The sequence below is a fragment of the Puma concolor genome, chromosome A2 (assembly GCF_028749965.1).
Source record: "Puma concolor isolate L17-30 chromosome A2, mPumCon1.1.hap2, whole genome shotgun sequence".
Lineage (NCBI taxonomy): Eukaryota > Metazoa > Chordata > Mammalia > Carnivora > Felidae > Puma > Puma concolor.
In genome coordinates this window covers 165,703,413-165,717,992 of record NC_141668.1, presented here as the reverse complement: position 1 = coordinate 165,717,992, position 14,580 = coordinate 165,703,413, and the positions used below count along the sequence as shown (strand labels likewise).

The window sequence follows — 14,580 nt, the reverse complement described above, 5'->3', positions numbered from 1 at the left end:
AGCCAAGAATAGGCTGGACTTGACTTTGATGACAGACTCAACTCTGATCCTGGTATAACATGCTGAACCCCAATCTTTGTGTCACAAGCTATAAGTCCTGATGCCAAAGGTCATAGATTGAACTTTGATCCTGGTGTCATGGACTGAGCCCCCACCCAACATCATAGACCGAGTCCTGATCCTGGTGTCATAGGCTGAGCCCCATTCTGGTGTCATGGACTGAGCCCCCACCCAACATCATAGACTGAGACCTGATCCTGGTGTCATAGACTGAGCCCGATCCTGGTGTCATAGACTGAGCCCGATCCTGGTGTCATGGACTGAGCCCCCACCCAACATCATAGACTGAGACCTGATCCTGGTGTCATAGACTGAGCCCCATCCTAGTGTCATGGACTGAGCCCCCACCCAACATCATAGACTGAGACCTGATCCTGGTGTCATAGACTGAACCCCATCCTGGTGTCATGGACTGAGCCCCCACTCAACATCATAGACTGAGTCCTGATCCTGGTGTCATAGACTGAGCCCCATCTTGGTGTCATGGACTGAGCCCCCACCCAACATCATAGACTGAGCCTGATCCTGGTGTCATGGACTGAGCCCCCACCCAACATCATAGACTGAGACCTGATCCTGGTGTCATAGGCTGAGCCCCATTCTGGTGTCATGGACTGAGCCCCCACCCAACATCATAGACTGAGCCCGATCCTGGTGTCATGGACTGAGCCCCCACCCAACATCATAGACTGAGACCTGATCCTGGTGTCATAGCCTAAGCCCCATCCTGGTGTCATGGACTGAGCCCCCACTCAACATCATAGACTGAGACCTGATCCTGGTGTCATAGACTGAGCCCCATCCTGGTGTCATGGACTGAGCCCCCACTCAACATCATAGACTGAGTCCTGATCCTGGTGTCATAGACTGAGCCCCATCCTGGTGTCATGGACTGAGCCCCCACCCAACATCATAGACTGAGACCTGATCCTGGTGTCATAGACTGAGCCCCATCCTGGTGTCATGGACTGAGCCCCCACCCAACATCATAGACTGAGCCCAATCCTGGTGTCATGGACTGAGCCCCCACCCAACATCATAGACTGAGACCTGATCCTGGTGTCATAGACTGAGCCCCATCCTGGTGTCATGGACTGAGCCCCCACCCAACATCATAGACTGAGCCCGATCCTGGTGTCATGGACTGAGCCCCCACCCAACATCATAGACTGAGCCCGATCCTGGTGTCATAGACTGAGTTTCCAGCCTAGTGCCACAGCTGAATCCTGACCCTGCTTACAGACTGAGCCTTGACTCTGATGTTGCACACTGAACTCTGATTTTGATGGCAGATTCTCTTCCCCCAGACTCCAGACATTGTCTCCAGGGGCCTCTGGTCATTGGTGCCTAGTATGCCCATCCATACTCCAACCTCCAGCTGCCAAGACCAAACTCATTGTTTTCTTTCCTCCTCCTATGTCCCTGTGGCAGGGTGACCGTACTATCTTCCCGGTGACCTGGCCAGAAACCTGGAGGCCAGCCTTCCCTCCTCACTACCCCTCAGGACACCAAGCCCCGTCAATTTCATCTCCCTGACATTTCTCCACTCTAACATCTTTTCTTTTCTCTGCCATTGTTTGAATTTCAGTCCCTGTTCTCTCCCTGCCCAACCACAATTCTTGTTGGGGTTTTCTCACACAAACAATGGTCAACCGCAATTTCTACCCCCCTATTGCACTGTAATTGGTTTACCTGTTCCCTTCTCTCTTTTTTTAATGTTTATTTTTGAGAGAGAGAGAGAGAGAGAGAGAGAGAGAGAGAGAGAGAGTGAGTGGGGGAATGGCAGAGAGAGAGGGAGACACAGAATCTGAAGCAGGCTCCAGGCTCTGAGCTGTTAGCACAGAGCCCGACACGGGGCCTGAACCCACAAACCGTGAGATCATGACCTGAGCCGAAGTCAGATGGTTACTCGACTGAGCCACCCAGGTGCCCCATTTACTTGTTCCCTTCTAAGCCAGGAGTTCCATGGGCTGTATCTGGTTCAACATCTGATTTTATAAATAAAGTTTTATTAGCACAAGTCACGTCCATTTGTGTATGTATTATCTATGACTGCTTTCATGCTGTAACAGCAGAGTTCAATAGTTGCATCAGAGACCACGTGAGCTGCAAAGTCAAAAATATTTACTCTCTGGCACTTCAGAAAAAAAGCTTGCTGACCCCTGCTGTAGCCCATGAGGTTCATGAGGGCAGGTACTATATGACCTGCTTGCACATCCCCAAGCCCCAAGTGGTAAAATCTTATGTGTATTGATCAGCTCCTGTATACCTTGCCTAGTGCTAAGCCTATCAGGTACTTTGCGTTCTTCTATCCTCATAAGCCCTCGAGTGCTCCCTTTACAAAAGAGGAAACTGAGGCTTAGAGAACTTGTCCTAGGTCATACCATACGGGTAAGAGGCAGAGATGGATGTGAACCCAGGAATTTCCACCTCCAAAGCAGGGGTTTGTAACCACCAGGCTATCCTGTGGTAAGCTGATGAAAGTATGGATGAGTGAATAAATGATTGGAAGGGTGGATGGTTGGATGGATGAGTGAATACATTGTTGGATAGGTGGACGGATGGTTAGATAGTTGGCTAGCTGGCTGGATGGCTGGATGAATGGATAGTTGGTTGGCTGGATGGTTGGCTGGGTGGGTGGTTAGATGGTTATATAAATGGATTGATGGATGCTGGGACGCATGAATGAATGGATCCTTGGCTTCTTGGCTGTTTGGATGGATGGATGGGTAGATGGTTAGATGGGTGAATGGTTAGATGGTAAGATAGGTGGATGGTTATGTGGTTGGATGGATGGATGGATGGATGGTTGGTTGGATGGATGGATGGTTGGATGGATGGATGGATGGATGGATGGATGGATGGATAATAAGACGGATGGACGAATGGGTGGATGGTTAGGTGAATGCATGCATGGATAGATGCTTGGTGGCATGAATGGATAGTTGGCTAGCTGGCTGGTTGGGTGGCTGGATACATGCATGCACAAATACATGGATCCATGGCTGGGTAGTTGGGTGGCTGGCTGATTGGATGGATGAATGATTAGATGGATGGATAGATCATTGGTTAGATGAATGTATGCATGGATGGATGCATAGTTGCATGGATAGATAGTTGGCTAGCTGGCTGGTTGGATGGATGCATGGATATGTGGATGGATGGACAGTTGGGATAGATGGGGTGGCAGTGTCCAGAGACAGTGAGGCATTCGTTACATTAAGGAAATGGCATTCTGAGGGGATGAGTGGGGGAGGGGGAAGATGTAGATAGAAGGGGGGCAGGACAGAGTCAGAGAAGCCAGGCAAGAGGGAAACCCAGTTAAGGCACAGAATGTACTCATTACGGATTCGGTGAGGCAACTTCCCTGCAGGTCCTAACTACCCTTTCCCCAGCCTTGTTTCATTCCCCAAATCCAACCCTATCATTTTCCCAGGAAGTCCCATTAGGTGTCCAGATGGCCAGTTACAGAGCTTGAGAGGGGCACACAAAAAAGCCCTCTCCCTATGTATCTTCCTACTCCTCCCAGGGCTAAAGCCTGGAAGGACATTGTGAGGAAAGACTCTACTCCCCAGCACCATGCTTCTCGCTAAGGAGCCTGGATTCAGGTTCCACCATTAGCCCCTGCAGCCCCAGCCATAAAAGGGTGTAAGAGTGACTGCTGGTTTCCTCAGCTCACTCCCCCACCTGCCAGCCTGTGAATCAGTCTCAATGTGCCTGGGCAGGAAGATGGGCTGGGCGGAGAGGCCAGGAGCGGGTGGAACTTCATAAGGATCTGGGTCCCAGACAGGGCCTTCGGGGGTCCATGGTTGATGCACTTGTTCTCTGGTATTGCCATCCACTGGTGGATTTAAAAGCCCTCCCCAGACCCTCCGGCTGCCCACACTGGCAGCTTCGTTTACCAGTCAGAACACAGCACAGAGGTAGCTCTGGGACAGAACTGTTTCCAGATCCTGGCCCCTCCAGCATGCGCTTGCTATGTGACCTCGAGCAAAAGTCACTCAGCCTCTCTCAACATCACGAGGGTTCAACAACCGGCGAGCAACTTCTACCTTTCTGGCTATTCTTTTCTCGCGTCCCAATCTCCGGGCCTCCCTCTGTCTCCCCGGCCCCAGCCTCCAGGTCCTCTGATACTCCTGTCTCCTTCTTGACCCAAGCAGGGTGCCTGGTACACATTAGGCCCTCAACCAGTCTGCAGAATGAATGAGCTAATGAATCTTCTCCCTGGCTTCCCCCCTGCATGAACACTCACTGTCACCCTGGACAAGCACTTGGCTCATGCAGGTGACAGTGGAGGCTAAGCAGTGGACTGGAGTGGGCGAGGGTCGGGCAAAGGTGGGAGGCACGGGAGGAAGGACATCCAGGAGGCTCCTATCACACTGTCCCCCACACCCTGTGGCCCCTGATACTGGCTGGTTATCTTCAAGGGAAAACTCATCCTGAGATTTAAGGAGAAGCGTCTTTTTGCCAAAGCGATTCGCCCAGGCCTCGGGGGATATAATACAAGGGGCCTCTCCAGCCCCCACAGAAGTAAACTGAGGCCCCAGGACCCAGGAGGGGACCGCCACCAACCCCTTTCGTGTGTTGTGTTTGAGGGAGGGGTCTTCCAGAACCCCTCGGAGTCTCAAACCTCCTCCCTTTGGCTGCCTCCCTAGCTTCCATCCTGCCATCACCCAGGAGCAAACAGCAGCAGGAACCCCCAGCCAGTCATCAGGGTGCCCCAAGGGAGTTCTGGGGTGGATTCTCGTTCTGCAAATTTACCTCCTGACACAAGGTCCTGGCTGAGCCTGGGGAGACGGTTCCTCTGAAGTGACAAGGACCCCATAAGTCTGTGATGTTCTGTCGGGCCCCGGGGGACTAGGGATCATGGAATTTGGGGCCGGATGAGGCAGAGCCTGTGCCCCAGGCAAAGGAAAGGCTCCAGGCTGTCCAGGGAGCCCTGCTGGGGGCGGGGGGACATGCCTGCTGGCCACTGCCCGCCCCCTTACCTCTCTTGAAGGCCCACCGCTTCAGCCACCGCTTGGAGAGGGCTGGCCAGGAGTGGTTGAGCGCTGAGTTAGCCATGGGGGCCCACGCGCGCGCAAGAGTGGTGGGTGCACAGCAGGGGCTGAAGCAGGAGTTTGGCCGGGAAGCCCTGCCAGGATGGGGCTGCCAGCAAGAGGGGCGGAGACTGCCGCCAGGGGCGGCCAGATGCATCAGCTGATGGGAGCTTGGGGCCAGGGCAGGGGGGCAGGGGGGCTGGGGGGCCAGGGACTCCAGCCTGGGGGGGAAGGCCAAGCCCTGAGCACAAGCCCCCCTCACCCCTCCTCCATCTATAGGCGTCTCACCCTGGCCGGGCTAGACATTCCCAGGACGGGCGGAAGGAAACGGCACTGTGAGTGGTAGTGACATTGGGGTCCTCAGAAGACAAGTTTAGACTGGGTCCTGAGGTGAGCTTGGGTGTGTGTGAACGGCTGCGTGTGTGTGTGTGTGCGTGCACCACTGGCTGTGATTTTGACCCTGCGTTTGTGAGTCTGCACACAGAGTGTGTATTTTCACATCTGTGCATGTGTGTGTGTAAGTTTTATTTATTTAAGTCCTCTGTACATCCCCCGTGGGGCTCGAACCCACGATCCTGAGATCAAAGTCACGCACTCTTCCAGCCGAGCCAGCCAGGCGCCCCTGTGAGTGTGTGTTTGAGGGCAAATCTTGGGTATCAAGTTGCCCATGTGGGGGTGAATAGGAACATCTGGGTGGTTCTCCCCCCAGCGTTTTGTTTTTTTAACTTTATTTATTTATTTTGAGAGAAAGCACGAGAGAGTGTGAGTCGGGGGGGGGGGGGCGGAGAGAGAGAGAGAGAGAGAGAGAGAGAATCCCAAGCAGGCTCTGTGCCATCAGTGCAGAGCCCGACTCGGGGCTTGAACTCCTGAGCCATGAGATCATGACCTGAGCCGAAATCAGGAGTTGGGCACTTAAGCGACTGAGCCCCCCAGGCGCCCTTCCCCCCAGTTTTATTGAGATATAATGGACCCACGGCACCGTGTGCTTTTAAGGCACACGGGATAATGACTGGACTTTCATATACTGTGGAATGACCACAACACATTTTGCTAACTTCCATCACCTCATTTAGATGCAAAAAAAAAAAAAAAAAAAAAAAAAAAAAATCTTATTTTTCCTTGTGATGAGAACTCTTAGTTTCTACTCTCTTAGCGACTTTTCCAGCACACCACGCAGCGGCGTTAACGCTGGTCACTATGCTGTGCGCATCACATCCCCAGGACTTAACTTATCTTGTCACTGGAAGTTGGTCCCTTTTGAGCCCCTTCCTCCAATTCCTCCCTCCCCTCCCCACCCCGTGCCTCTGGAAGCCAGAAATCCAATCTCTTTTTCTATGGGTTTGGTTGCCGTTTTCAGATTCCACGTTTAAGTGAGATCACACAGCATTCGCCTTTCTCTGTCTGACTTATTCACTTAGCATGGTGTCCTCGGAGTTCATCCATGTTGTCCCAAGTGGCAGGACCTCCTTTTTTATAGCTGAATATTGTTTTTAAAAAAAACCCCTGCGATCCGGTGTGTGCGCCTGAAGGCCGGATGGTATCTGTGGGGTTGGATGTACAAGGCTCACCTGGGACCTGGGGAAATCTGCTTCTGGTACCTGGTCCCTGCCCGGGTTCCTGCGTGTCCGCGCGCGGTTGTGTACGTGTGAGTCGGGTGCGTGGGCTTTGCGTGCGAGGTCAGGTGTGCCGGCTCCGGTCGGCGCGCGTGGCCGTGCCGGTGCTGCCCCCTGGTGGTGGGGCCTCCCTACTGCACCCTCGCTCCCTGAGTCTGAAAAATCCTTTGTTCCCTGCTGACCCCCTCCCCCCCTCCCCCCCCCCCCCCCCCCCCGGCTCCCCAGATCCTTTCTGTGACCTCCCAGCCCCAAACCACTGTCACTGGTGAGAGGACCAAGGCTTTCTTCTTTCTGGAGTCCTGGCCCGCTGCCGCCCCCTCAGAGGAAAAGGCTGTCTGTCACTCCTCTCTTCAGTGACCCTCTGTCCCCTCCCTTCCCGAAGGGTTATCTGCACGCCTGCCTTTGCCTCCTGACACCCGCTTGAGCCCACAGCCCTTGTAGTCTTATTTCCACCCCCTCCAGTCTTCTAGATCTCTCTGGGGGCTAACTCCAATGGGAGAGTTTCCAGCCTCACCTTTCCTGACCCCTTCTTTCTTGAACGCCCCTCCCCCACCCCACGCCCCAAGCTTCTCCTTCCTGTTTGTCCTCCAGTTTCCCTTCTGCCTTGGCCATCTTCCTTTCTCTGTCTGGCCTTTTTTTTTTTTTTTTTTAAATTTTATTTTTAAGTTTATTTATGTATTTTGAGAGAGAGAGAGAGACTGTGCAAGTGGGGGAGAGGCAGAGAGAGAGGGGGAGAGACAGACTCCCAAGCAGGTTCCTCAGGGTCAGCGCAGAACCCGTGAACCGTGAGATCGTGACCTGCGCCAAAGTCGGACACGTAACTGACTGAGCCACCCAGGCGCCCCTCTCTGTCTGACCTTTAAACTCTGCCCTTGGCCATCACGTGCCCTCCTCCCCATCTGCACATCCCTCGGGAGGTCAGCTCTCATAGTGTGAGTAGGTGACCGCACATCTTCCGCTCACGGAAAGATACAAAAACACCCACACTTTGCACAGCAGCACCCAGCGCCCTCCAGCACACGCGGACAGTGGCGGACACACGCGCACTCAGTTATACGCAGACGGCCAGGCTCGTCCATGGAAACCCAGAGAATAGCCCGCGGAGCTGAGCTGCGGTTTGGATGCCCCGGCTCCCGCCACACACCTTTCCCTGCACGGGCTGCGGACGCCTCTCGGGGCTCCCCGACCTCCGGGGGGTGGGCAGGTGGGAGGACTTTATGTGGGTGCTGAAGCCCCGCCCCCCCTGAGGGGCCAGCCAGCCTCAGGCGGAGGCCAAGGCCGGGTTTGCCATTTCTGCTTGGCCCTCTCTCACCAGAGCCCAGCCTGCGGAGATGGCAGAGATTGGGGTCCCCCATCAGTCTCTCTCTTTTAGGCGTGACTTAGAAAGTGTCTAGACGCACACCTGTCCGGGCCCCGCTCAGGAAAACAAGGCTCTGGGTCCGGCAGGCTGAGCTCCTACTGTGCTTCCTGAGCTCCTACTGTGCGCCCGGCACCGTGCTAAGATTCACACGCAAGGCCTGGGACACCCTTTGGCCTGGTGAACAAATAGGGCCAGAGCTGCTTGGTGGTCACGCCTCGGTCCTCAGAACATCCGGCGACTGAGCCAGCGGAACACCCTGGGGAATGCGCCCCCTGAGCGTGGCATTCAAGGCTTTCCCCTTGTGCCCTCAGCCTAACTCACCAGCTCCGTCCTCCCGGGCCCCAGCTCTCCCCTCCAGGTTCACCCCCTCCCGGTTCTCCTGGGCCACCAGACCCCGCGGTGCCTGAAGACTGAAGCTGCCTGCGGGCTGGGCGGCCCGGGGCTGGGCGGAAGCAGGCCTGGGTGTGCCCTGCTCGAAACGCAGCTCTCTTTCCCCCTCGGCCCCACCCCGAGGCGGGCGGATGTGAGGCTCCCCAAGGTTGGCCTTGCTGGGAGCCAGGGGGCGCCTCCTGGGGTCAGAGCTCTGACCTGGAGGGCTTCCCGGGAGCGGCGTCCTCCTCCTCCTCTTCAGAGGACCTGGGAAGACTGGGGTGGGCCCAGCTCACAACTGCCATCGGCCTTAAGAGGCAGCGTTTGTTTTGAAAGTCAGACGCCCGAGCCTCAATCTTTGGATGCTGCTTCAGGGAGGTCCGTGGGGGCCCCCGCGATCCGGTTTAGGAAGCGAAGTCCGCCCGGGGTGGGGACTCTGCCCCAGGGAGCACCCTCATTCATCCCCTGTCTGTGTCCCTTAAGCAGGCTTTGGCTACAAGGGGGCTCTATCTTCTTGTCGGCTGCACGTGTCGTGGACCCCAGGCCACGACCTTTCGTGGGTGACCTTTCGGGGGCACAGACCTCTGCAGAACAGACAGGCGGGTCAAACGGTCATCCCCGCCCACTCAGGAAGCAGGCTGGCGGGAAGGTGGAGGGAAACAACCTGTGGTGTCTCTGCTGCCCCTCAGGACCCTGCCTCACCCCCGCCCCTGCCACTGCCACTCTGTCTCTGTTGGTCACCGGTCCCCCAGGCCCCCGTGAAGGTCACTCACCAGAGAGAGGCTTGTCCTCGCTGCCGTGGGTACTCAGCCCGGCTACCAGCTCCTGTGGCCCCCACGACCCATGGCTAAGGCTTCCCGGCGACCCAGGGGGAGCACTGGCGGGGCCCTCGGGAACCACAGGGTGACCCAACTCTGCCTCAGCTTCCTCTTTCTCAACCGCCTGCCCGCCTGCCTGGTGCCTCTGTGGACCCCAGCCTTGGGCAGAGGCAGGGGTCTGAGGACAGCCCAGGCCAGGTTCTAGAAGCAGGGAGCCTCCCCGGCCGCACAGCTGGAGCACCCTGAGAAGTGGGGTGGGGAGCGGGGCGGGGAGTCTCAGCAGCCTCGCCCCCACCCCAGCGGCTTCCTGTGGAACCAACTGCCGAAGAGGAACGGGGTGCCAGGGCCTCACCCGGGCACACGGGTGCACAGAGGTGCACAGGGCACACGGATTGTGTATGCACAGAGACACGGGTGCTCTGACCCCCAGGGATCCGCACTGGCTCGTGTGTGGGGACCCACGGGGTCACATGGGCACACGGAGCGACCTGAGTCCCCGTGGCGTTCTGGTAAATGTTTAACAACCACCTCTCCGGCAGAGAGAGGGAGAGAGAGAAGCCCTGATGCGTATGCAGCATGTGCTGACTCCTGTGGTGTAAATACCCCCCCGTAGCTGATTTCAACACCGACCTGATGCACTGAGCGTCCAGTCGAGAGGAAACACTCAGACACGGCTCCAGAGTGTCACTGGAGTGGGTACTCGGGCACGAGGTGTCCTCAGAGACACGAGCCCCCTCGCGCATGGGTGTGTAGATACCCGCAGGTCCGGGGAGACTCGGTGGGGGGTGGACAGAGAGCAGTGCACCTGCAGAGACCCCTGGGCGCACGCAGGGCTCACCCAGGCTCTTACACGCAGACACCGGGGGGTCCACGGGCACACGCACGGGTGTGACCACAACATGATGAATGGGGCCACGCGGAACCGTGTGCCGGCACGTGGGAGCGCCCACCCGGAGGCCGGAGAGGGGCCCGTGAGGAGACCGGCTCCCAGAGCCCCTTGTTATGTGTTCTGGAAGTTTGCGGGCTGCCTGTTAACTGCTGTCATCCTAAAACATTTAATTATATAAACTTGCAGATACAGAAATCATGTTAAGAATGAAAGTACTGACCACTCAAGCCCAGTACCGTACCGTGTGCCTGAGGCCACTGGACTGAGTGCTTAGAAATGGTTAAAGTGGGGGCGCCTGGGTGGCCGAAGGCGGCTGAGCGTCCGACTCTTGGTTTTGGCTCTGGTCACGATCTCACAGGTTGTGGGTTCGAGCCCCACACCCGGCTCCATGCTGACAGTTCGGAGCCTGCTTGGGATTCTCTCTCTCTCTCTCTCTCTCTCTTTCCTTGTCTCTCTGACCCTCCCCGCTCACGCACTCTTCCTCTCTCAAAATAAATACATACATAAATAATTGAAAAAAAGGTTAAAGTGCTAAATTTTACGTCATGTGGGTTTGCCATAGTAAAATGAAGACATTCAGCCCCTCCCTAATTATCTCGCTTCGTTATTCTCTCATCCGGGGCCGTCGAGGTCGTTTGTGGTGACCGAGCCTCCCTGGGGAAAATGCTGGAGAGTGGCGCGCCCTCGTGCGCGTCTTTCCAAGCCCGAGCTCGCCATGCTGGTACCTGGAACCGGGCCACGGTGACAAGCGTGGATGCTGCGGGGACCAGCAAACACAGCTTGGTGCTCTCCAGCTGCCGTCAGACCCTGTCCCGCCCACAGGCTGCACACGTGTGGCTCTGCGGGCGCTCGCACGGGGCGCAACAGGCCCGTGGACCCCTAGAAATGTGAAGCTGCCGGGACACGGCCGGAGAGGGCCACCCGTGGAGACACTGACACACCCGTTGCCAGGTGAGTCCCCCAAAGCCCAAACACACAAACCCCGGCTGGCCCAGGGCCCCGCACCCAGCACGCGACCGTCCGCAGAAACATACAAACACGAGACGCACACAGGACACGAGGAGGCAGGGAAGCACACAGAGTCACGTGCACAGCACACTCGCCATCGAGTGTGTCCTTAATGCGACACGCATTTATTGAGCGCCTACTGTGTGCTGGGTCTTTTTGTAGGCGGGGGATTATGGGGACGAAGCAGGCACAACCCTCTGGAGCCCTGGAGGCAGACTGTGAGCCAGGAAACAGACACCGCCTCCCCCCATCCCATAATTGGAGATGGCATTGATTGCCGTGAAAGGAAGCAGACATTGTGATGGGACAGAGGGTGGGTGGCGGAGGTGGCTGCAGGAGCCAGGGTGTGTCTGGAAGGCCATGGGAGCTGAGACCTGAGTGCCCAGAAGGGGCCAGGCATGTAAACGAAGATCTGGGGAAAGGACACTCCCTGAGGCAGGAGGCACAGGGGCAAGGGCTAGGAGGCAGGACTGAGTTTCCTGTGTCGTGAGTGTCTGTGTGGCCAACGTGGGGCTGGAGGGGCACAGGCTGGCAGTGCTCAGACGCCCCCAGACCGTAAGCATGATGGATGGGCATCATCGGAGGGGCAGGGAAGGAAGCTTGGGGACAAGCTGGCTCAGAGGGTGCAGGAGCCCCAGAGACCCACACAGACGCCATCACTGGGTGGTCCTAGGAGGGAAGGTGGGTCTACAGGCCTTTGCCTGGAGGGGAGGGGTCTGCTTTCTCTGTCCCTGCCTCGCTTCTTGTCTCCCTGTCGCTCCTGTCTCTTCCCCACCTCCTTGTCTCTCTGTCTCTCTTCTTGTCTCTCTGCTTCTTCTTCTGGGCTCCCCCCACCCCCGTCAGAATTTCAATTCTCTCAGGCCTCTCTCCCTCCCAGCCTCCCTGTTCTGCTCTCTCTGTGTGGTCCAATTGCTAGAGAAAGCTGTCCCCACTCTCAGTGCTCGATCCCTCGCCCCCTGCGCTGGCCACCGTCGTCACCGCCCTCCTCCCACTGCTGAGGTCCCTGGTGGCCTCCTGGACGCTGACCCCTCAGCTGTGTGTCCCTGGCTCTCCTGCCCCTCCACCACCCTGTGTCACCTCCAGGGACGTCCCCTCTGGTTGCACTACCCTTTTCTGCTGTCTCTGCTGGTAAAATATACATAAAGTAACATTTACTATGGTATCAGCACAAAAACAAGACACAGAGATCAACGGAACAGGGACAGAGAATCCAGAAACGGACCCACCAATGTATGGCCGACTCTAACCATCTCCAAGTGCACAGCTCGGTGGCATCGAGCACATTTTCATTCTTTTGCAACCACCCCCACCATCCACCTCCAGAATTTTCTCACCTTCCCAAATTGAGACTCTGTCCCCATGAAACACTAAACTCCCCACCCCCTTCCCAGCCGCTGGTGTCTCGTATTTGACTTTCTGTGTCCCTGAATTTGCCTGGGCTGGGTACCTCATGAATGGAGCGGAACGCTTCTTGTCCGTGTGTAGCTGGGTTGTTTTTTTTTTTTTCAATTTTTTTTAATGTTTATTTTTGAGAGACAGAGAGAGACAGAGTGTGATCGGGTGAGGGGCAGAGAGAGGGGGAGACACAGAATCCAAAACAGGCTCCAGGCTCCGAGCTGTCAGCACAGAGCCCGACGCGGGGCTCGAACCCACGGACTGTGAGATCATGACCTGAGCGAAGTCGGACGCTTAACCAGCTGAGCCACCCAGGTGCCCCTTTTGTAGCTGGTTTATTTCCCAGCCCTCAGGGTTCACCCACGTTGTAGCAAGTGCCAGAATGTCCTTTTTTTTTTTTTTTTTTTTAAGGCTGAATAATACTGCGTTGTGTGGCTGGACCCATATTGTTTATCCGTTCATCTGTCCGTGGACATTTAGGAGGTTTCCACCTTTTGGCCATCGTGAATAATGATGCTACGAGCATGCGTGTGCAAATATCTGTTTGGATCCCTCAAAGAGATGAATTCCCCAGTTTTAGGCGGGGGGAAATGGACCCATTCAGCTTTTAGCTTTAGGAGGTGGCTTTCTTCAGACGGTAGCTGCTATCTCTGCAATGACCACCAGAGGAGAGTGCTTCTCCAGGGCTCCTCTGGACAAGCTGGGACCACAGCGAGCCGAAAAAACCCAAACGCCAGGCTGGGAACTCAACACCCACTACCGAAGGGCGGGGCCCCAGCCTGAGCCAGTGAGGGACGTGGGTCTGGGACACAGGTGGCTGTCTCCCTTTCCTCCTCTCACTTTTGATAGAGATGTGCTTGACTGAGATAGCTTCTGTGCTGCAAGGAAAAAAAAAAATCCAGCTGGGCTAGAGAGCAGATGTAAAAAAACAAACAAAAACCTCAAAGTAATAGAAATTGTAGAAGGAACTTATAAGGCAATTTCTACAACTTTGGGTTGAAAAGCTGCTTTTAAAAAAAAATTTTTTTTAAACTAAGAAAGGGAGCTCAGAAGGCTTAAATAAAAAGACAGAAATATCTGGGGTCCCTGGGTGGCTCAATCGGTTGGTCGTCTGGCTTTGGCACAGGTCATGATCTCGCAGTCCGAGTTCGAGCCCCGCGTCGGGCTCTGTGCTGACAGCTCAGAGCCTGGAGCCTGCTTCGGATTCTGTGTCTTTCTCTCTCTCTGCTCCTCCCTTGCTAGTCCTCTGTCCCTCAAAAGCGAATAAAATCATTAAAAAAAAAAGACAGAAATATCTGATTATATATACATAAACACAAATTTAGGGGGAAATGTTATAAACAAAACCAATAAGTAAAGACCAGTAAGTTGTCTGAGAGGGGTTAGGACCTTCACATACAAAGAATTTCTACACATGGATAAGAAAAAAGACAAACAACATAAATAGAAAACTGAGGAATCACATGAACAGGTACTTCTCGGAACCAAAAGCCAAAGAACATATGAAAATATAGTTCTCAGGAACCCAGAGAGTGTGAGTTTCAGTGACAATGAGCTGTTACTTCACACCCAAGAGGGTGTCAACAAAAACAGAAGAGTGAGAATGTATGTCTGATTACTATCTTTTTGCAGATGAAATTATAGTGGAAATCAGAAAATTTGTGAAATTCTGTATATTTAATTTATTTATGACTTCCCATATTTTGTAAAATTGAAGTAAAAATTTCAAGCTGTTAACATAGGGATGCCTGGGTGGCTCAGTCAGTTAAGCGTCTGACTTTGGCTCAGGTCATGATCTCACGGTTCATGAGTTCGAGCCCCGCGTCGAGCTCTGTGCCGACAGTTCAGAGCCTGGACCCTGCTTCGGATTCTGTGTCTCCCTCTCTCCTTGCCCCTCCCCTGCTCACAATCTCTCTCTCTCTCTCTCTCTCTCAGAAATAAACATCAAAAAATAAAAATTTCAAGCTGTTGTCATAAAGCACATAAAAAAGTGATAAAAAACATAAAAAAATGATAACACTTACTGCTA

At 54.9% G+C, this 14,580-nt stretch overlaps 1 protein-coding gene across 4 annotated transcripts in view; it reads right to left on the bottom strand.

The window, feature by feature from the left end:
- ARHGEF18 (Rho/Rac guanine nucleotide exchange factor 18) overlaps positions 1-9,629 on the bottom strand; it is an 84,123-nt gene extending 74,494 nt beyond the window's left edge. Inside the window, exon 1 of one of the 4 annotated variants that reach the window (XM_086681299.1) lies at positions 9,612-9,629. Coding sequence is in view for 1 of the 4 variants with exons in the window: in XM_086681304.1 (XP_086537430.1) it covers positions 5,049-5,256 (208 nt within the window). In the remaining 3 variants the exon portion in view is untranslated. Of the gene's footprint in view, positions 1-5,048; positions 5,289-8,393; positions 8,514-9,214; positions 9,347-9,611 lie in introns of those variants that run through there. The other 3 variants (XM_086681300.1, XM_086681301.1, XM_086681304.1) reach the window with 3 other exon arrangements.
- Positions 9,630-14,580: the final 4,951 nt, after the last annotated feature.